Source organism: Elephas maximus, chromosome 12 (assembly GCF_024166365.1).
Source record: "Elephas maximus indicus isolate mEleMax1 chromosome 12, mEleMax1 primary haplotype, whole genome shotgun sequence".
Taxonomy (NCBI): Eukaryota; Metazoa; Chordata; class Mammalia; order Proboscidea; family Elephantidae; genus Elephas; species Elephas maximus.
In genome coordinates this window covers 54,513,278-54,536,176 of record NC_064830.1, presented here as the reverse complement: position 1 = coordinate 54,536,176, position 22,899 = coordinate 54,513,278, and the positions used below count along the sequence as shown (strand labels likewise).

Genomic DNA, 22,899 nt, shown 5'->3' with positions numbered 1-22,899 from the left:
AAAAACCCAGAAGACTCCATGAGAAAACTACTAGAAGTAATAGAAATGTTCAACAAAGTAGTAGGATACAAGATAAATAACAAAAATCAGTTGGATTCCTATACACCGATAAAGAGAATGGCGAAAAGGAAATCGGGAAAAAAAAATACAATTTATAATAGCCCCTAAAAAAACAAAATACTTAGGAATAAATCTCACCAGGGATGTAAAAGACCTATATAAAGAAAGCTATAAAACGCTAGTGCAAGATATCAAAAGAGATCTATATAAATGGAAAAACATACCATGCTCATGAATAGGTAGACTAAACATTGTGAAAATAACAATTCTACCCAAGGCAATCTACAAATACAATGCAATCCTGATCCAAATACCAACAACAGTCTCTAACAAGATGGAAAAACTAATCATTAACTGTATATGGAAAGGGAAGAAGCTCTGGATAAGTATTGAAGAATAAAGTAGGAGGACTTGCGCCACCTGACCCCAGAACCTACTATACAGCTACGGTAGTCAAAACAGCCTAGTACTGGTACAATGACAGCTACATTGACCAATGGAACAGAATGGAGAATGCAGGTGTAAATCATCTAACTATGATCACCTGATCTTCAACAAAGGGCCAAGGTCCATCAAATGGGAAAAGACAGTCTTTTTAACAAATGGTGCTGGCAAAACTGGATGTCCATCTGTAAAAAAAAATGAAACAGGACCCATATCTCACACCATACACATAAACTAATTTAAAATGAATCAAAGACCTAACTATAAAACCAAAAACTATAAGGATCATAGAAGAAAAGATAGGATCAACACTCGAGGCCTAATACAAACCATAACTAACAACACACAAACTCTATAAGATAAGGTGGATAACTGGAATCTCCCAAAAATTAAACACTTATGCTCATAAAAAGACTTCACCAAAAGACTAAAAAGAGAACCTACAGACTGGGAAAAATTTTTTTGGCAATTACAAAATCCGACAAAGCTCTAATCTCTAAAATCTATGCGGAAATCCAGCACCTCTACATCAAAAAGACAAATAATCCAATTAAAAAAATGGGCAAAGGAAATGAACAGACACTTCACTAAAGAAGGCATTCAAGGCTAACAGACACATGAGGAAATGCTCACGATCACTAGCCATTAGAGAAATGCAGATCAAAACCACAATGGTTTTACTGGCACCCTGGCATTACTGACACACACACACAAAAAAAGCAGAAAATAACCAATGTTGGAGAGGCTGCAGGGAGATTGGAATTCTTATGCACTGTTCGTGGGAATGCAAAATGATATGGCACTTCCTTAGAAAGCTAGAAATAAAAATGCTATATGATCCAGCAATCCCACTCCTAGGAATACATCTTGAGAAATAACAGCCACCACACAAATAGACATATGTACACCCATGTTCATTACAGCATTGTTCACAATAGCAAAAAGGTTGAAACAACCTAGATGCCCATCAACAGGTGAATGGATAAACAAACTATGGTAATTCATACAATGGAGTGCTACACAACAATAAAGAACAATGATGAATCTGTGAAGCACCTCACAACATGGATGAATCTGGAGGGCATTACGCTCAGTGAAATAAGTCAATCGCGAAAGTACAAATATTGTATGAGACCACTACTATGAAAACATTCACGCACAAAAAGAAACAAATCTTTGATGGTTATGAGAGTGGAGTGGTGGGGATGGAAAAACAGTAAATAGACAACAGGTAAGTGGTAACTTTGGTGATGGGTAAGACAGTACACAATACTTAGGAAGCCAGCACAACTTGTACAAGGCAAGGTCATGGAAGCTCCATAGACACACCCAAACTCCCTGAGGGACTGAATTAATTGGCTGAGGATTGTGGGGACCATGGCCTTAGGGAACACCGAGCTCCATTGGCATAACATAGTTTATTAAGAAAATGTTTGACATTCTACTTTGGTGAGTAGTGTCTGGGGTTTTAAAAGCCTGTGAGCAACCATCTGAGATACTTCACTGGTCTCACCCCTTCAGGAGCAAGGGAGAATGAAGACATCTAAAGACAAAAGGAAAAGATTAGTCCAAAGGACTAATGGACCACAACTACCATGTCCTCCACCAAACAGTCTAGTACAACTAGATGGTGCCTGGCTTCCACCACCAACTGCTCTGACAGACATCACAACAGAGGGTCCCGGACAGAGCTAGAGAAAAATGTAGAACAAAATTCTAACTTACAAAAAAAAAAACCCAGATTTACTGGCCTGACAGAGACTGGAGAAACCACAAGAGTATGGCCCCTGGACACCCTTTTAGCTCAGTAATGAAGTCACTCCTGAGGTTCACACTTCAGCCAAAGATTAGACAGGCCCATAAAACAAAATGAGACTAAAGGGGCACACCAGCCCAGGGGCAAGGACTAGAAGGCAGGAGGGGACAGGAAAGCTGGTAATGGGGAGTCCAAGGTTGAGAAGGGAGAGTGTTGACATGTCATAGGATTATTGACCAATGTCATAAAACAGTATGTGTACTAATTGTTTAATGAGAAGCTAGTTTGTTCTGTAAACCTTCACCTAAAGTACGATTAAAAAAAAAATGAAGAAAATACTGATCTTGGGGTTCACCCTTCAGGTAAAGATTGGACAGGCCCATAAAACAAAATGAGACTAAAGGGGCACAGCAACCCAGGGGCAAGGACTAGAAGGCAGGAGGGGACAGGAAAGCTGGTAATGGGGAGTCCAAGGTTGAGAAGGGAGAGTGTTGACATGTCATAGGATTATTGACCAATGTCATAAAACAGTATGTGTGCTAATTGTTTAATGAGAAATTAGTTTGTTCTGTAAACCATCTAAAGTACAATAAAAAAGTAAAATACTGAGGTAGATGGAACAGAATTGGTATGTGAAAAAGTCTACAATACATTATTTAGTGAAAAGAGGAAGTTTCCATATATAGACTATGATTCTATTGAGTTTTTGTGATATACACATATGTGTTTATGTATAGAAAAAGTATAGAACAATAAGCACAAAAATGTTACTGTTCTTAGGTGGGTGGGACTTTGGTACACTTTCACTTTCTCTGGAGCCCTGGTGGAGCACAGTGGTTAAGAGCTCACCTGCTAACCAAAACATTGGCAGATCAAACCCACTCGCCACTCCTTGGAAACCATATGGGACAGTTCTACTGTGTCCTATAGGGTCACTATGAGTCAGAATAAACTCCAGGGCAACAGGTTTGGTTTTGGTTGGTTCACTTTCATTTTCTACCTTTCATTATTTCAGTTATTTTACACAGAATATATATTACTTTTATAACCATAAAAAAGGAAACAAAATGTCGTGTAATTAAAATTAAAATTTCCCTCAGAATGGAAAAAAAATAAATAAAGGAAGTAGAATACAATAGATAAATAAGCTTGTATTGTACATAGGATGCTAAAGTATTGGTTTATGAAACTTTTATTTGTATGTATGTGTGTTTGTATAAGTGTCATCTAAACTCTAGACACATTTTTAAAAAATCGCATGGACATATTTGGCTCTTTACATATTGCTGCCCTATTCCTTTTTACTACACTGACTACTCCTTACTACATTTTATCCCAGATTTACTGTTAACGTTTTACACTGATTCTAACCAGATATACATGTCAGGCACCCATATATAAAACCACAAGCAGGTAATAGGTAAGTAGGATTTAAAACTTACATTGGAATAACTTTCTTATTGATCCCAGGTATCCTGGAGGGCAGTGCTTTGGGGTCTGGGTCTTCAGTTTGTCTTTGGGATCTTGGTCATCAGAACTGATCCTGGATTTATTGCATTCCAGTGGCTGGGAGACCAGATTTAGGTATGAGAAACTGAATGTGAGGATTCTGCTCTTTTAGAACACTAGGGAAAGGAGTTTGTGGGGAAGCATTGACTTGACAGCACTGGGTTTATTAGGAGATTGAGCTGTCTTGTTAATGATGGTTGTGGGAGATCTGTTGGGAAAGGAGAGTATAATGGGGTATAACTAAGAATATGAGTAAAGAGAACAGAGCTGCTAAGTCCTTCTGTTGTTCAATGAGCAGTTCATGGGGATCTAGCCTGCCTCCATACCGTCAAAGGGAGGCCAACCTCAGGAGCAGTACTGGGACCTAATCATGAGCGAGGCTGATCCAATTTTCTCCTATGTCCTTCCCGGATTCACTCTTGTTCTCTTTCTTTCCTTCAGATTTTCCTGAACTACACTGTGGCTGGATCCAGTTTTGTCTTTGGGGATATGCTTGTCACAAATGTCTTTGCTTTTCAGGTTGTTTTTTTTATCTGCTTTATGAAAAGGAATGAGGATCACTGGGTAGTAAAGCAGATGATGAATATGTGTGTTCAAGAGATCAGCCATCCTGTATACCAATTTGAACATAAAGAGAGGATTTAATCCCATCAATAGAGGAAACAACATCAATCTCTTGCCCTTTGATCATTACCATCCTGAAACTGGGTGAAATATGGGTCAGGCTAGGAAGTCTCAGGTAAGACCTCTTTGTGGCTTAGTACTAATGGGATAATAGATTCCCAATACAGTTTTAATTTATTCCTACACTAGTTTGCACTTAAATATCCATTGAGTGTCTCCACCATTCAGATACTCTTGGTAGGTCGAGAGCTTAATTTGGAGGCCTGACCCAGAGTCCACTTAAAGTATACACGAGCACATGCGGTGTAGTGTCCTACCAGCTGCTCCATGATTCTCCCTAGAGGACTTACTCATCATCCTTTTCTTTGGATGTGTGATGTCCATGCTCTACTATCTGGGCCTTGTGCAGTGGGTGGTTCAGAAGGTGAGTCCCTTCTCCTATACTAGTCAGGAGATGGGCCTTCATTTTGTGATCTGTCAAGAGGCACGAAGATGATGGTTCCTTTGGAAAATGCTCATATGTAAGATCTGGAGGAAGTTAGAACCAATGTAAAAAGGTAAATTCTTCCAACCACACCTGATATCAAATGGTTAGCCCCAGGGCGTATATAGGTGGAGAGGAAAGCAGGAAGAAAAAATGGGTTGGACTAGTCTTTCATACTGAGTTTCAGTTTATTTGTTCTAAAAGCCAAGAGTCCTGAGTTCTGGTCCAGGCTCTGTTTATAACCTGGTTTGCGGTTTTGGGCTTGTCACTGTACTTCTGTAGGCCTCATTTTTCTTATCAATAAAATGGAAAGGGAGGGGTTTTGCTGGACATTTTCTAAGATTCCTGCTAATACTAATGGCTTAGGTCACTGTATCCCTTTAGATTGCCTGGTGTTTGCAAGTCACCATGGACACCACTGCCACTGAGACCCTGGCTGTGGCAGGAAACATCTTTGTGGGTATGTTAAGTACCCAGAGGCCTTCTGGTTTTCTTTTCTCTGTGAAACTGGGAGCTTGTCAGAAAACAGGTTGAGAAAAGTGTGTTTTCCTTCAGAAAAGTCAAATAAATGAAGACTGTGTGGCCAGCCAATGGCTGATGGGGAAAAACCTCAGAAGCTCAAAGGGGTTCAGCTCATTGCTTTCACCATTCATGCCTGATAATACTTATCTGGGCATTCTTAATCTGGACATCTTTAGCCACAGATCCAACTTTTTACATGGGGATTTAAGGGAATATCCCAGCCTATATCTTATCCCCCTTCAGGCCTAGGAAGTGTGTTTGATTTATATTCTGGTTTCTCCCTGTGACTTCCTGTGGCCCTCTTTTTCTAGGGTCTATAAGGAGGCAACATCTTGCCTTGCTCATGGCTAACACCAAGGTTCTTCCACATATACTTGTTTGGTACCTTTTTCTGTATGGAATAAGTGTTCAGTATATGCTATTGACCCATCACCTCAGTGTTAAGAACTATGGCTTGTCAAATTAACCAGGAGTTAGTATTGAGATCTTTCTCTTCCAAGGCCCACAACCTCCTTCTGAAATGTTCTCAGAGTACTTCTGGATACTTGTACCTTAGCACTTACCTTACCACATTTTGCAAAATAGTTTTCCTCTTCTAGGTTCTAAGCTCCTAAGAGTAGGAACTTTGCCTTATTTATATTAATATCCTTAGCATCTAGTTCAGTACTAGGCAAATAGCTGGCACTTGTTAAATGGTAAATAACATTATCTTAGGTCAATGCTAGATATAGGTTACATAATTGGACCTTCATAATTTCATAACATTTTCAAAAACATTATTTCTTTTGATTCTTTCATCAAAAGTGCAGTTAGATCACCTATTTGCAATTCACTTAATGAGTACTTGTTAAGCATCTTATATGTACTCAGCAAATGCACTGTACTCCATAAGTCCATTCAGAAAGTACATGGTTTTAGATCTTGAAAGCATACAAAAGAAACGCACCATTTCTCTTCTATAATATTTGTGACAGTATTTTATTGTATTTTCAGTGGAAGTGTACACAGCAAAACGGGCTCCTTTTTAACAATTTCTGCACATATTGTTCAGTGACATTGGTTACATTCTTCACATTGTATCAACATTCTCATCATTTCTGTTTTAGTTGTTCTATTCCACTTACCCTAGTCTCACATTGCCCCATCCTTCTCATCTATGCTTTAGAGTTAAAAGCATTAACCATTTGGTCTTATATCAAAAAAAAACAAACCCAGTGCCGTCGAGTCGATTCCAACTCAAAGCGACCATATGAGACACAGTAGAACTGCCCCATAGAGTTTCCAAGGAGCGCCTGGCAGATTCGAACTGCCATCCCTTTGGTTAGCAGCTGTAGCACTTAACCACTACACCACCAGGTTTTCCTTGGTCTTATATAGGTTATTTTTTATAAGAGTGCAATACTCATGGGTGATATTCAATACTTAATGAGCTAACATGCTATTTAACTAAAAAGTGACTTGAAAGGATAGTTTCTGTTCAAAGTTCAAAGAATATCTCAGAGTAGTAGTCTTGGGGCTTTCTCCTTCTTAGTGAGTCTAGTGGGTCTAGATTTTTTGAGAATTTGAAGTTCTGTTCCACATTTTTCTCCTTTTCTATCAGGATCCATCTATTGTGGTCCTCATCAGAACATATGGAAGTGGTAGCCAGGCACCATCTAGTTCTTCTGGTTTCAGGGTAGAAGAGGCCATGGTTCATGCAGACAATTAGTCCTGTAGAACAGTCCCTTCTCTGAGTCTTAGGTTTACTTCTTTCTCTTTTGCTCCAGACGAGCAGTGAGCTCTTATATAATATTTTAAAATTTAAATAAGACAAACACATATAATAGGTGAGAACAATGCCAATTAGAATATAGTTAGGTGCCAGAGGGAGTGAGGCAGAAGCTGGGAGGGCCTGAGAACTGAGCTCAGTGCTCATTAGGTGGGGCTTTAATCTCACGAGAACAGTGCTCACACTAGAGGAGTGTGTGTCCAATGCACCCAGTCCCAGGAGCTGGAGTGGGCACTCTGGGGCAGGAGGCATACTGTCTTGGAATTTGACTGGCTTCTCCTGGTTTATAGTCAGAGGCACCTCTGCTCATCTGTCCATACCTTGGAGACATGACACTCTCTGAAATCCATGCAGGGATGACTGGAGGGTTTGCCACCATTTCAAGCACTGTGTTGGGAGCCTATGTATTCTTTGGGGTAGATATAGTGTGCTTGATCACTCCTGAGTGAGCCTGAGTTCTGTGTGCTGCAGCAGCACTGACCCCTATGTCTGGCCTTACAGATCACCTCAGTATCCTTGATTTCTGCCTCCGTGCTGGCTGCGCCTTGTGCTGTTTGCCTTGTCAAAGCTGGTATACCCAGAAGTGGAAGAGTCTAAGTTCAAGAATGAGGAAGGGGTAAAACTGCCTGTCCAATGAGGTACAGGTGGTCCCCGGGTTATGAACAAAATCCATTCCTAAGTCTGTCTTTAAGTCGAATTTGTAGGTAAGTCGGAACAGGCACATGCAGTTCTTATTTAGCATCAGTTATTCAAATGTTTGTCTTAGTAGATAGTATATAGTTTACTTTTCTATGAGTATAAAACACTTCCAAATCCACTAAACCATCTTAAACATAATAATACGGTACATAATAATAACAATAATACAGTCATAGTAAAAGTAACTACATACAGTACTATACTGAAGAGAGAATCTGTGTGTGTGTGTAGGTATACAGTACTATAACAAAATATTAAAGAAACAGTTCTTAAAGCAGTTTAGACGAACCACTGAAGCCCAGCGTCACAAAGTAGTGCTTGCATTCATTATTATGAACCATTGTATTTAACTCAAAATTTTGATACAATGGCTTTATGGTAGTCCATTCTTAAGTACGAGTTGCCCGCAAATCGGTTCACAGCTGGGAACTGCCAGTATGTAATGAGATGGCGAGGTCAGGTACAGATCAAGTGGCACTGTAGTGGCAGAGGCCTCATGTCTCCCTGAGGGGAATATGATTCCACATCCTCTCTTGCCTATCTGCCTCTAGCTGATCACGTTAATTTTCTTTTTTTTTTTTTTTTTTAACCATACCACCTGATGCTAGCTTTTGCATGCCTGTACCCTCTGTCCCTGGTCGCAGTGCAATTTCATGGCGATTATATGAGATACTGCTTCAAAGTAAAGTCCACTAATATGGTTATTGAGGAGGCCCATCGCGGCTCAGACCGGCCTTGTGCCTTCCTCATATTGTAGAGACAGTGGGTTTATCTTCTCTGAGGGCTGAGACTACTCTAGACACAAAAATCTTCCACTCGTGCCTGATAACCACAGGAAAGAGAAGAATATCTTGGAAGCTGCCAGCAGGGGAGCCACAGATCCCACAGGCCTTGTTACTAAGGTAACAGCCAACCTGATTGCCTTTTTGGCTGTGTTGGCCTTCATCAATGCTGTCCTCACCTGAATAGAGGAATTGGTGGAGATACAGGGGTTCAGTTTCCAGGGAAGGATCACAATTGTTGGGGTGTCCCCTGGGATGTAGATAAACAGTCCTTGAGCTGTGCATGTCATTCTGACACACAGGAAGCAAAGAGAAAGCATAAATTGGAGAAGGGTGGAGGGGATTAAGTCAAGGTTCAAGAAAATCCTTGGCTCCTGACTGTTGTTATTTGTTCTTTCTTTTCCTGGGGCCTCTCTTTCTTTCCCTTAGGTCATCTGCTCCTACGTTCTAAGGCCCACAGTCTTCATGATGGGTATAGAGTGGGCAGACTGTCCCATAGCGGCTGAGATGGTAGAGATCAAGCTCTTCATAAATGAGTTTGTGGCCTATCAGCAACTGTCTCAATATAAGCACAAACATCTCTCTGGAGTGGAAGAGTGGATTGCAGATGAGAAACAGTGGATTTTGGTGGGTAGCAATCCAGAAAACTATACATAGTCTCAGCTGTGGCTACATGCAGGCAGACATAAAGTGTTTGTTGCAGACAAAAGTCTGTTGCAGACCCACAGGTCCCTTTCCAATGCCCCAGACCTAACCATGAAGCAGGAATAAAAGTATGCATCCAAACTACCAAACCAAACCTGTTGCCATCGAGTCAATTCTGACCCATAGTGACCCTATAGAACAGAGTAGAGCTGCCCCATAGGGTTTCCAAGGAGAAGCTGGTGGATTTAAACTGCCGACCTTTTGGTTAGCACCTGAGCTCTTAAGCACTGTGTCACCAGGACTCCAAAGCACGCTTAGCAGCCTCTATATCCCATACCTGAACTACCCTGAGGTCTGTGTGCTATTTCTCCCCCACCCGCTGACCCAACATCTCTCTGTAACATAATTATTGGGTCTTTGCCATTGGGGCAGTTCAGGAAGGACACTATTTTTGATGGTTTAAGGTCCCCTTCTTCACTTAAGGAGTCATTGGGTGTCAAAAACAGTTAAGCACGCCACTACAAACTGGAAGGTTACCAGTTTGAACCTAATCAGAGGCACATTGGAAGAAAGACTTGGCAGTCTGCTTCTGAAAGGTCATAGCCTTGAAAATTCTATGGAGCACGGTTCTACTCTGCAACACATGGGGTCTCCATGAGTCGAGATTGACTCGACAGCAAATGATTTGTTTGTTTTTCTTCACTTATAAATTTAATTTGCTATAAGCTTGTCTCTCCTTCTCCCTTCCTCTGTCTCTCTAGTTCCTCCCTCTATCCCAATCCTCATTCCTAGGTCTTTTCCTTATTCTTCAACTTCAACAAGAGCAGTATGGGACAAAGAGGCTATGGTGGTTTCCATATCATTATCCCGGCCATCACCCAGGAGTAGCTATTTCCTGAGTGTCACTTACACATTCCTTACTACAGAAAAGATCAGGGGCTCTGAAACTTCTATCGTGATTAAAATGCTGCTCACACAGGACTGAGCTTATTTCTTTATTTTTGTTTTCTAAAATTTTTTTTTTTCTAGGAAAGAGCTGAAGTCATTACAACGTTTTCACTCTGTGGATTTTCCAATCTTATTTCTGTGGGAATCACACTGGGAGGCTTTTGTGAGTTAATGCATCTCCCCAGCTCCCCAAAGCCTACCAGACCCCAGCTTCTATAGTGTATAGTCCTGGTGCTTCAGTACAAGCTGAGACCAGATAGAGAAACTGATGTGAAACGGACCCTCTCAGACCACAGTTAATTAGGAGCCAAGACAATCATGCTACCTTGCTATGCGTGGAGCCCAGGCTGGGTTTACAATCTCAACAGCTACTTTTTTCCTTTGGATTGGAGGCCCAAAAGACCAATTTTTAATTTTGTTTTTATTTTCCCTACATGTGAGACAGTATAATGATACTGCTTCTGTTTTGCTATTAAATTGTAAGTAAAGACATTTTGGTTTTTATTCAGTATTGAGATACTTTTTGAAATTCACTTGCATGCTAGTTGTCTTCACAGAAACAAGAGTTGCACAAGGAAGCAGCAGACACATACGGCAGATAGTAAGATTAAGTGGTGTAAAGTTTTGGATTAAAAGCTGCAAGCCACCAGGTGTAGAAGGAGCATCTGAAGCATACATAGATATATCTAGGCTACTGGAGATGTTGCCGAATGTAGGCGATGGTCAGAGAAATAATTTGTGGAAGGAGGAATTGTCCTTGAGGGCAGGGACACGGGAAAATGACTAGCAGATTCTAAGTGTTTGCAAGATCCAAGTTAGAACTAGATCTTGGAAGGAATGGAGTATAAGAAGAAATACAGCTCAGTGGCCCATTTTTTATGGCAGTCATGTTGCCATATTTGGTAGCCGATTGAACAATTTAAAGATGAAATAATTTCCTTTCAGCCTATCTTTTTCTGCTAAACACTTGTCTATATCTTTCTAATACTGTTGCCCAATTATTGCCTGATTATGAGGTTTTTATCCTGAAGTGGGATATTCATTGTGTGGCTAAGTCTTAGATAAATGCTGCCCTCCTTATTCTTCTGCTGCAAAATGGTCCACCTAATTCTAGTCCAGAATTAAGAGTGCAGATATCAGCTGATGAACCTTCAGACGTTTGCACCTATCTGGAACCACCCAGAGCTTTGCTTGATCCAGATACAGCTTGAGAATATTCACAGAACCACTGAAGTTGCCTGACCTCCTTAGGGTCAGACACACAATCCTCGACCTGGGGAATGTCTGAGTTAGTAATCCCTCAGGACTAATGTATATATACATTCCTGAGAGTACCACTGGCAAGCCTTTGAGGCTTGGTGGTAAAGGTTGCTATTCATCTGCTATGTTTTCTTCCTCTGCATTCTTCTAAATGGGGACTATGAGATTGCCTGATTGCCTGGTGGGGAGGAGATCAAGTTATTTTGTTTTGTTGTCTGCAGCATCAGTGGCACCCCACCGGAAGAGTGACTTGTCCAAGATTGTGATCAGTGCCCTCCTTATGGGGGCCTGCACATCCCTCATTTGTGCCTGTGTGGCAGGTAGGTGCCTCAGCTTGTCTCTTGGCAGAAATCATTTACCTAGGTCATGACAGAATCTCTCCCAAAATATTGATTTAACCATCCATTCCACAGATGCATAGAAAAGGCACCTAATCTATAGTGTATTTCATTCACACCCAGAGAAAAAATAAAGAACCTTAAGGAGAATGTGCAAAATCTCCCTCTTAGTATCTCTGTCTCATTTTCCAGGAATCCTCTACATCCCCAGGGGAGCTGACTGTGTCTCCTTCCTAAGCACAAATTTCACCAACAGCAGCTATGAAACCTACGTGTGCTGCAAAGAGCTCTTTCAGAGGTGAGCACCAGGGCCCCTTCTGCCTCCTCTTACACTCTAGACTCCACTTCAGAATCTTCTGGAGGGAAAGAAATAAGATATTGAGCATAATCATGTGGATGCTGACTAGAGTGCATGAGAAGGGAGATAGGTCTTTGTGATGGCCTAGGCCTGTGTTCCTTTCTCTTAGTAGAGTGATCCTCACTATTATGAGCTCTAGTATGGATGGTTGACAGATTTTATCCTCATCAGTGGGGTACTGAGAAGTAGAAGGGCAGGGAAAGAAGTAGGAAGGGCGGTTTCCTTGATAAGAACTGTATTTATTGTGGTTAAACTATAGATGGGTATAGGCAGACTCAGCAATGGTTCTAAACGGTTAGAAAGTTAAGGGTTCTTCAGGCAGAAAAGAAGAAGACTGACAGAGAACAAAGTTGAATTGACAGAAGAATCATCATAAGTTCAGATAGCGTGGAAGTGAATTTGTTTACCAAATTATGGAATATTAGAAGAAGAGAATATATTATGAAGCTACAAGATTAGTTTTAGGACACACGAAACACACAAAAAGGAGGATTTCAGACACTAGAATGTTTGGTGCTGCCAAAGTAAAATCTGTATGTATTGGTGGTGATGTACAGGTGAGTGGAGAGAGTTCTGGGAGATGAGGCTGGAAGATCATAAAAAGCCTTGTATAAAATGCTAAGGAATTTAGGTTTTGACCTGTAGAATTCTGAACACTGGCATGATCAGATATGCTTTTTCAAAAAACCATTTTTGGTAGCTATTTAGATGCCAAGAGAATAAAAGCACTGCTATAATAGCCCAAGTGAGAGATGATTGTGGTTATGAGGATGGAGATACATCAGACCAAGCAGAATCAACAGGATTGGTTGTTGGCTAGATATGAGGGAGGCGTGGGGTGAGGGAGAGAAATGAGTCTTAAATGACTGTCTCCTTTCTGGCCTGGGGAAATGGGTCTAAGTGGTGCCATTCAATCACTGAGAGGAAGAGGACTAGTTCCAAAATGGGAGTGAGGATGGAGATTATAGCTTAATTCATTTTTGGATACGATGACTTGGAGGTACTTTTGGGACAATCATGTGAAGTGATTCATAAGCCAACTGGAGTCTGGGGTTCAGAACAGAAATCAGAGCTGGAGATGGAACTGGAAGTTATTAAGTAGGCAATCTGTTCACAATATAGTTCAGTGGCTAGCTGCTTAATGGGTTACTAGGCCAAGTTAACACATGTTACCTTCCTGTGTTTGGAAGTTATCATCAAAAAAAGGTAACCACTGTCCCCCCCCAAAATAATCCTTTTGGTGTACTACTAGAAATAAATTATAAACTGGTTAGATTGTTGATCTGGCAGTTTTGATTCTTGTGGCAGTTCTTGTGGCAGCTCAGTGGATGTCTTTGTAAGTATAACCTATAATAAAGACTGAAGTGAAAATGGCTAACGTTTGTTTAATAGAGTTCTCCTTACATCACTGAACTTTACTCAAATATTAGTGAAATACCCTTTCTTGCTCATTTATGCCTTCAAAGCTCCAACTACCTTTTTGTCTAAAGCCCCATACTGAAGATCTTCAGCATCCAGAATCTGAAATGTTTTTGTCCAATTAATTTATATTAAATAAGCTTGGGATGTTTTTCTTTCTCAAAAGGAAATGGCCTTGGGATGCCACCTCACTTTTTTGAATAGGTTCAATTCTAAATCATTTTGCAAAGCATTAACTTCACCTCAGCAATGTCTGGAAAAGAAATTCCCAATAGGATTATGGTTAGGAATTGGGCAAAGGAACAGAACACATTATATAGGGTTTCTTACCATTATTATCTTGGGCATGAATGAGAAAATAAACTTCATTGAGTCCTATTTATTTGGTCATTGCTGATGGATCCACTTATAGGGGTTGTTTTGTTTTTTCAGCTGGTTAGTACAACTTGGAGCCCTAGTGGCGTAGTGATTAAGACAAGTGCTAATCAAAAGGCCAGCAGTTCAAATTCACCAGCCACTCGTTGGAGACCCTGTGGGGCAGTTCTACGCTGTCCTATAAGGACACTATGAATCGGAATCGACTCAATGGCAACAGGTTTTTGGGTTTTGGTACAACTTACTGATACAGTATTGTTGCATTACATTTATCTGACCCACTATGTATCTCTCTGGCTTTTCATTTCAGTACTTCTCAGAACGGCACCCATGCTCCTTCTTTTTCTGGTCCCTGGGAAGGCAATGAGTTCAATGTTATGGTCCTCGCTAACTGCTGTGGAATCTACAACCATTCTACGTGTGTCTAAGGCTGGTCTATTTCCACAATAGTATTGACCCTGACAACTTTTTGATGACGAAAGTGTTTATACTCAGAATACCTGCTCTACAATTGATTCATCAATATCTTTAACAGTAAATATAAAATTTTCATTTTTGGTATCTCAATAATGATAATTAGCACTTGTCTTTTCATTATTTGAACTGAATAGGAAATTCCTCATGGGCCCTGCCTGAGCTCAGGTTTGAAATGATAAATATTACCATGTCAAAAAAAAATCTTGAAAATCTTGCTCCTAATTGCCATCTTAAAAATTATGTAATGCAGTGCGCTATAAATGTGATTTAGCCTATAATGTGTACTGAAGGGGAGAAAAGTTGTACTTCTTGGAGATCTGTGGGTGAGCTGAGATTTGTTTAGTAAGTTACATAGGAAAGGTACGTGACTATTTAATGAGTAGATTTTTTGCCTGTCACACATTTATAAAACTGCATACTCCTTGGCATCATTACACAGTAAACAGAAGATAATACTTTTGTATACGAACGTCTAAGGAATGTTCATTTCCTAATGCTTTAGTACCATATTTGCTTTAAGTTTACAGGTAATCTGTTACGACAGTGATTTTCAACAGGAAGAGGGGTAATTTCACCTCCCAAAACACATGCAACAATGTCTGGAGACATTGGTTGTTGCAACTAGCATTAAGTGGGCAGAGATCAGGGATGCTACTCAATATCTTACAATGCACAAGTCAGTACCCACAACAAAAAATTACCTGGCCCAAAATGCCAACGTTGCTAAGGTTGACAAACTCCAAATTAAAATATTTACATGTTTAGTTTTATTTATAATATTATTCACAAAGTTTTAAGGAAGGGTGTCAAAATGATATGGGGTGCCTCAAAAAGTAAAAAATAGAATTATCATTTTACTATATTATTGTTAGGTGTCATCAAGTTGGTTCTGACTCACAGTGACCCTATGTACAAAAGAACGAAATACTACCCAGTCCTATGCCATCCTCACAATTGTTGTTAAGCTTGAGCCCGTCGTTGCAGCCACTGTGTCAATCCGTCTCCTCAAAGGTCTTCCTCTTTTTCGCTGACTCTGCTTTACCAAACATGATGTCCTTCTCCAGGGACTGGTCCCTCCTGATAACATGTCCAAAGTACATGAGGCAAAGTCTTGCCATCCTTGCTTCTAAGGAGCATTCTGGATGTACTTCTTCTAATACAGATTTGGTCCTTCTTCAGGGATAGGAATATATCATGTCCATGACATATTCAATATTCTTCACTAAAAAAAAAAAAAAAATTTTTTTTTTTTTTTTAACGCCATAAAGACATTAATCCTTCTTTGGGCTTCCTTATTCATTGTCCAGCTTTCACATGCATATGAGGTGATCGAAAATACCATGGCTTGGGTCAGGCACACCTTAGTCCTTAAAGTGGCATCCCTGCTTTTTAACACTTTAAAGAGGTCTTTTGCAGCAGATTTGCACAATGCAACGTGCCTTTGATTTTTCGACGGCTGCTTCCATGGACATTGATTGCGGATCCAAGTAAAATGAAATCCTTGACAACTTCAGTCTTTTCTCTGTTTATCATGATGTTGTTTACTGGTCCGGTCTCGAGAATTTTTGTTTTCTTTATGTTGAGGCGTAATTCATACTGAAGGCTGTAGTCTTTGATCTGCATCAGTAAGTGCTTCCTCTTCACTTTCAGCAAGCAAGGTTGTGTCATCTGCATATCACAGGTTGTTTATGAGTCTTCCTCCAATCCTGATGCTGAATTCTTTTTCATACAGCCCAGCTTCTCGGATTACTTGCTCAGCGTCAGATTAGATAAGTTTGGTGAAAGGATACAACCCTGATGCACACCTTTACTGATTTTAAACCACACAATACCCCCTTGTTCTGTTCGAACGGCTGCCTCTTGGTCTCTGTACAGGTTCCTCATGAGCACAATTAAGTGTTCTGGAATTCCCTTTCTTTGCAATGTTATCCATAATTTGTTCTAATCCACACAGTCAAATGCCTTTGCATAGTCAATAAAACACAGGTAAACATCCTTCTGGTATTCTCTGCTTTCAACCAAGATCTAACTGACATCAGCAATGATATCCCTCGTTCCAAGTCTTCTTTTGAACCTGGCTTTAACTTCTGGTAGTTCCCTGTCGATGTACTGCTGCAACTGCTTTCGAATGATCTTCAGAAAAATTTTACTTGTGGGTGATATTAATGATATTGTTTGATAATTTCCACATTCTGTTGGAATAGTACTATTCACAGTTGCCAGATAAATACAAGAAAGAGTGCAAATGTCCATTAGTGGATGAGTGGATAAAGAAACTGTGGTATGTGTATACGATGAAATATTATTCAGTCACAAAAAGGAATGAAGTACTGATGCATGCATGCATGAATCTCCAAAATTTTACGCTAAATGAAAAAAGCCAGGCACAAAGTGTCACGCATTCAATGATTGCATTTATGTGAAATGCCTCCCCCTGCAGGAATAGTGTCTTTACTGCACAGACTAAAAGACATATCCTGTGATTAGGCTGGGTCTCAAAGAGGAGGAAGTTAGAGACTGAGCCTTAAATATCTTTGTTCTTTCTCCCAAACTTACCACTCCCAAAAGTCTCCCTCTCCTCACAGGATACCTCAAATACAAATATCCAAGGAGGAGTGAGGGAGGGAGCAGAAAGAGGCCAGGATCCTCTTTGTAGCTGAAGTCTCTCTGCTTAGAAACACAAAGCTTGTACATAAGTATTGACCATTAACGGCCTTCTTTTCAGGAACTTCTTGTTTTTCGGATGTCATTGTGTTGCCGAAGGGGCTCCTCATTTATCTTGGGGCACTAAGCCACGCAGTTACTTAGGAATTCCTGTGCTTCAGTGCCCTATGTTGTTACTCACTGAGATGGAATGTGTTGTTCTCACCATGGGTGTGAATGCTCTTTCTGTTGACATTGCTTCTCTACATGTGCTGTCAACTCGCAGGCAAGCATCTCTGTGGCAAGTAAGAGGTCAGAACCACTGAGTTGTCTTCCCCATCCCAATTCACACCTTGAAAAGTCCTCCTTATTTTGTATTTCTCAGTCCACATGGGAAACCTCTCCCAGGAAGTTAACCTGTTTGAGCAAGAGCCAAGCTTTGGTCCAGTGCATCCCCCGGGGCATTTTTTGATACTACAATCTGACTAGGGAGTCAGTTCCAACTCTCCTTTCGTCTTCCATGCTTGGGAGGGGTATCGTTCCAGACTACAGGCAGCTCTTCCTCTTCCCTTCTGTCAGCCTTCTCCCCACTAGAGTTCAGTAAGCACATTTGAATTAGATCTTTTCTACCCTTTCTAAAGTCTTCACAGCATTCTCATTTTAAAAATGAAGAAAACAATGCTCATGGAGGTTAAGACGTTTATTTAAGATTGTCCAGCTAGAATGTGTTACAGCCAGAACACAAACACTCTTTTGACTCCCTACATCTCCATCAGTGAAGCATTTGAGGCTCCACATTTACCGATTTCCAGTCTCCCACCACATCCGTCTGTCCTCCTGAGACTGCTGGTTAATGCTATGCCCCAATAAATGCCTTCATTTTTCCATTCTTGTCCATGCTGTTTCCTAAGTATGGAAGAACTCTTTGTCATTTCCCACCTACAAAAATCCTATTCAGCTTTCAAAGCTCATCTCAAATATGAATTATAACATTAGCGCTGCAGAAGACTCAGAGGGGACAATGTTGAATTTAATAAAATCTTGATGAGTTTGGATAGTGTGAACATGGACTTGAATTTTTTGTTGCTACCATGTGTTTTCATTAATGGAAGCATGCTGAATCTTTGAGTGTTGAATTTTTGGTAGGTAGTATGGATTTTTTTCTTGCTCCTCCCACAAGCCTACCCTTAGAGTCCATAGGGACACACTGTGTCCCACTAATTCTACCCCAGAGCCTCTTCTGAGTCCACTGGGACATATGTGACCCAAAAATTTTTTTCAAAATTTCTGTTTTCCTACGAAAAATGCACACACCTCAAATACAACACCCTGCAGAAACAGTAATTTGTAGCACACTCCCATTTTTTCAGTTCCATCTATCAGCAAATCTTGTGTGCTCCTTCTCTTGCTTGCAGCTTCTTCCTGCCCTCTCTCTCTCTCTCTGTCTCCGATATAGTCTGACCTTTTTGTGGGCAACATTTACTGGAAGGAAAATAGCCAGAAAACTTTGTGTGATCTCCACTGATGTATATCTTTTGAGATAAATGACATGAGGAGAAAAAGCACTGGATTCCTGGATTCCTAAAAAATAAGAAAGCAAAGATTTTGGCTAGGTGAGGAGGGACTCTAGAAAGAGCTGGTGGCTTCTTGGGAGCAAACAAAGGTGAGGAGTGGAGAGGGTGCCGTACAGCCTAATGGTAAAGTCACCAACTCGTGACCTTAAGCAAATCACTTAATCTCTCTAAGGCTCAATTTCCTCCTCTGTAAAAAAGGACATAGTAATTATACTTGTCTCATAAAATTGTTGTGAGCATATAAAGTGTTAGTGCTTATGTAGTACCTCACACACAAAACAAGCACATAATAAATAGCTGTTATTATTTATTTATCAATACTATTAAAACAAAAATCATATTAAGCCAATAATATAAATTAATTTAAAGTTTATTTAATGTACAATTTGCAGGCAACACTTCTCAGTAGAGAGTCAAAGTATTCCAGAGATGAGGGAACTTCCAAAGATTCTTATACCCCATCTTATCGACATTGCCATGGAAACGGGGCCAGAACAGTGTTTTCATAATAATGATTTGCACTAACACAGCTTCCAGTCCAACCCCTGAGTTTCTGCTTGTCAAAACTGACTGCACTTCGATAATTCTTCCAAAAGCAGTCATCACTAAGCTGCTTCCTAGGCTGTTGTGTGACTTAAAGGTGACTTTAGGAAACCCGTTTTCTCAAGGCTCAAGGTTCAAAAGAAGATTGCAGGGCAATGTCCTGGGTTAGTCACCCCAACTCCATGGACCCCAGAAATCTGAAATCCAAGAGAATTAAAAACAGCTCTCGATACATAGTTAAGAAGTGGTAAAGCAAGTGTAGTCATTTGAGTCATTTTCCTTTGTGGCTACTCCATGTGTAATCCTCTGACTGGCAGTACTGGCATTACATGAGGACTTAATAGCAATGTAAATTCTCAGGCCCCATCCTACTGAACCAGAATTTGCATTTTCACAAGACCCACAGGAGATTCTTACACATTAAAGTTCTAGAAGCACATGTCAACATGCTTAGAAAGTATGAACAAACTGCTAGCACATGAAGACAGTTTCCTGAAAGCCAAGTGCTCCAGCAATTAATTCCCATATGCTGGACTGTGGGCTCACTTCATTGGAACCACCTGGGGAGATTCCAATACTACAGACTCTGTTGGTCTGGAGTAAGGCGCAAATCTGCATTAAGTGAATCTACTGGATCAGAATTCAAGCTCAAAGTGGCCAATGCTATGAGCTCCCTAGAACAGTCTGAGTGACATCTAGTTCAGTACAAACATCTCTCACTTTATGTCCTAATCAGACTTTCCAATCAAGGTCTTTCTCCTCCCCCAAACCCATGGCTCTCCATTGCACTTACAATAAAATTCATATTCCTTACATTTATTTTCCTTAAGATGGCCTATAAGTAGGGTGATTGTAAAATTTATCATCTAAACCATACACTGGGTAAACCAGAACACATGATCACATAAAGCCTTGGATGAGCTTGTTCCTTACTGACCTCCTCCATGCCATGCCACCCTTGCCTATTCTTGTTCTCCAGGCTCTAGCCAGCCACAGCCTTTGAAAGCTGTTCCTTCTGCCTGCAACGCTGTCCTCTATTCACCCTGCAATCTGCCCACAGATCTTCACACAGTTGGCTTCTCATTCTTTAAGACTCTTCTTAAATGTTGCCTCCTCCTGCCTGACCACCTAAAATAGTTGGCCCCTTCCATGTGATTCTGTAGCACAGCTTCCTGCCCCTTATCTCCACAACAATTGTTTAAATTTGTAATTATTTGTTTATTTGTCTGCTTTTGTCCCACAAGCACAGTGAAAACCAACAACCTAGTAGTCACAGAGGGTGCAGAACAGGCCTGGAGTTCTTTCAAAACGCTATTCTCAGAGAATTGACCCTGTTTGAAATTGGTGATTTTCTTGTTAACGAGGTCATGCCAGAGTAGAGTGCGTCCTAAACCTAATCATTTCTGAATGGTGTCATAAAAAAAGCAGAATAGACATAGACATGCACAAGCAGGAGAAGAGAGAGGCTATGTGAGAATGTTTCTACAAGCCAAAGAACACCAACGATTGCTAGCAGACACCAGAAACTAGGAGAGGTTCGCAGAAGGAACTGACACAGCCAAGACCCTCGTTTGGACTTTTAGCCTCCAGAACTGTGAGAAAATTAACTCCTGTTTTTTAAAGCCACCCATCTGTGGTATTTTTTGTTACAGCAGCACTAGGTAACTAACGCAGGGCTCAACAGCAGATTTTAGATGGCAGAAGAAAGAATCCATGAATTTAAAGATTGGTCAATTAAGGTTATTCAGTCTGAGGAACAACAAGAAGAAAAAAAATAATGAATAAAAGTGAACAGTGCCTCAGAGACCTGTGGGACCATATCAAGTTTACCAGCATATACATAAAACACATAAAGTCAGAAACAAGGCCAAGATGGTGGAATAATCATGTACTTCCTGTCATCCCTCTTACAGCAAAGACCTGAAAAAACAAGTGAATTCAATATGTACAACAATCTGGGAGCTCTAATCATCCAAGACAGAGTTGAAGTATTGGACTGAGTGGCAGGTGGAGGGAGAGACTATTTAAAAGCAGTGGAAATGGGAAGTTCAGATCCTGGGATAGCCAGCCCCCTGCTAGCTGAGTCTTTGTGGTGCACACTGACTGAGGCAAGCAGCAATATTTAAAGCCAATGCCCACCACATTGGGTGCAGCCAAACACCAAGGAATCTGCACACTCCTCCAGAACCAAGCAGGAGCAACACCAGACCTGCGAAAGTTAAGAGCAAGCTTCTAACGTACCAGGCATGGGATCAAAATAATCCTTTCACCCCAGAGCTTTCCACTGGAAGAGTGCTTCCTTCCCCACATGCACTCCCCACCCAGCTCTGATCTCTGGCGTTCAGCAACACCACGCCCCCTAAGCCAGGAACCCAGGGATGGTTGGGGGGCCCTGCCCCTTCACCCAGCCACTGGCATAAGGAGTCCATGGATTTGCAGTTCTCTTCCCCCCTGCCTGACCTCTTGTGGGCCAATTCAGTATCCCATGCCTTCGTTAGCATAAAACAGCAGGGCAAACACCTGAAATTCATTTTACCAGCAACAGCCAAGATGGAGCTCCAGATCTGTGATATTTGACACCCCCCGACCCCTAAGTAGGGGCCTCACCTACCAACACCTGGGGCTGGAGGGCCAGCAGTACAGCTTGCTCCATCTACCACCAACTACAGAAATCTGAGAATTAGTGGCACCTCCCAGTCCCTCCAGCCAACAGCACTGGGTGCCCTTGGAGTGGCTGCACTGCCCCCTCATCCCCACTATGAGCTCTAGGGGACAGTGACATGCCTTCCATTCAGGCACCCCTGGGGGAAGCCATCAGCCCCCTGCCTTGCTCCACAGCAACCGGAGACCTGTGCCTGCTCCAAACACCCCCATATAGCCCTGCCCGCCTAGGACTCTAGGTGAGAGTCTGTACCACACACTCGATGACCGACAACCTGGACATCTGTGTGTTGAATAACCGCACCTCCACAAGAATAGTGAGCAGACTCCTGGGCTCACACACCAAGTAGCTGCTCTGACCACCTGGGGACAGAACGTGAGAGCTTCAAAGACGCCAACAACCAAAGTAGCTCACATGCCTAGCCTACTTGGGCACATCAAAACAAAAATATAGAACATAGTAAACAAAAATACAATAAATAAATATAAAAACTTATGGATGCCTCAGAGACAAGGGTCTATATCAAATCACATAAAGAAGCAGGTCAAGATGGCTCCAGCAAACACTGAAAATAAAGAACCAGAAAACCTCCCAGAGGAAGATAAGGCAATGGAACTACCCGAGAAGGAATTCAAAAGACTAACATGCAGAGCTCTTCAAGAGATCAGGAAGGAGATCAGGCAAAACTTAGATCAAGCCAAGGAACACAGATAAAGCCATAGAAGAATTCAGGAAAACAATACAAGAACAAAACAACAAATAAACAGGCTGCTGGAAACCATACAGAGACAGAAACTAGAAATCCAGAAGATTAACAATAAAATTTCAGAATTAGACGGTGTGGTAGGTCATAATAGCAGAAGTGAGACAATGTAAGTCAGAATTAGTAAGACTGAGGATAAATTCCTTGACACCAATTTGTTTGAGGAAACATCAGAAAAAAGAATGAAAAAAATGAACAAAGCCTAAGAATTGCGTGGGATACTATCAAGAGGAAAAACTTTCAAGT

At 41.0% G+C, this 22,899-nt stretch overlaps 2 protein-coding genes across 2 annotated transcripts in view; both read left to right on the top strand.

Moving 5' to 3' along the window:
- Window positions 1-14,419, top strand: part of LOC126087062 (sodium/nucleoside cotransporter 2-like) — a 77,864-nt gene extending 63,445 nt beyond the window's left edge. Inside the window, 14 exon segments of the mRNA XM_049904039.1 lie at window positions 3,731-3,844; window positions 4,211-4,288; window positions 4,737-4,817; window positions 5,262-5,346; window positions 7,462-7,583; window positions 7,669-7,722; window positions 7,724-7,795; window positions 8,624-8,628; window positions 8,702-8,885; window positions 9,078-9,275; window positions 10,323-10,404; window positions 11,723-11,821; window positions 12,032-12,137; window positions 14,302-14,419. Coding sequence (XP_049759996.1) covers window positions 3,731-3,844; window positions 4,211-4,288; window positions 4,737-4,817; window positions 5,262-5,346; window positions 7,462-7,583; window positions 7,669-7,722; window positions 7,724-7,795; window positions 8,624-8,628; window positions 8,702-8,885; window positions 9,078-9,275; window positions 10,323-10,404; window positions 11,723-11,821; window positions 12,032-12,137; window positions 14,302-14,419 — 1,398 coding nt within the window.
- LOC126086768 (uncharacterized) overlaps window positions 1-22,899 on the top strand; it is a 1,076,998-nt gene that overhangs the window by 817,067 nt on the left and 237,032 nt on the right. The gene's annotated exons all lie outside the window — the stretch shown is intronic.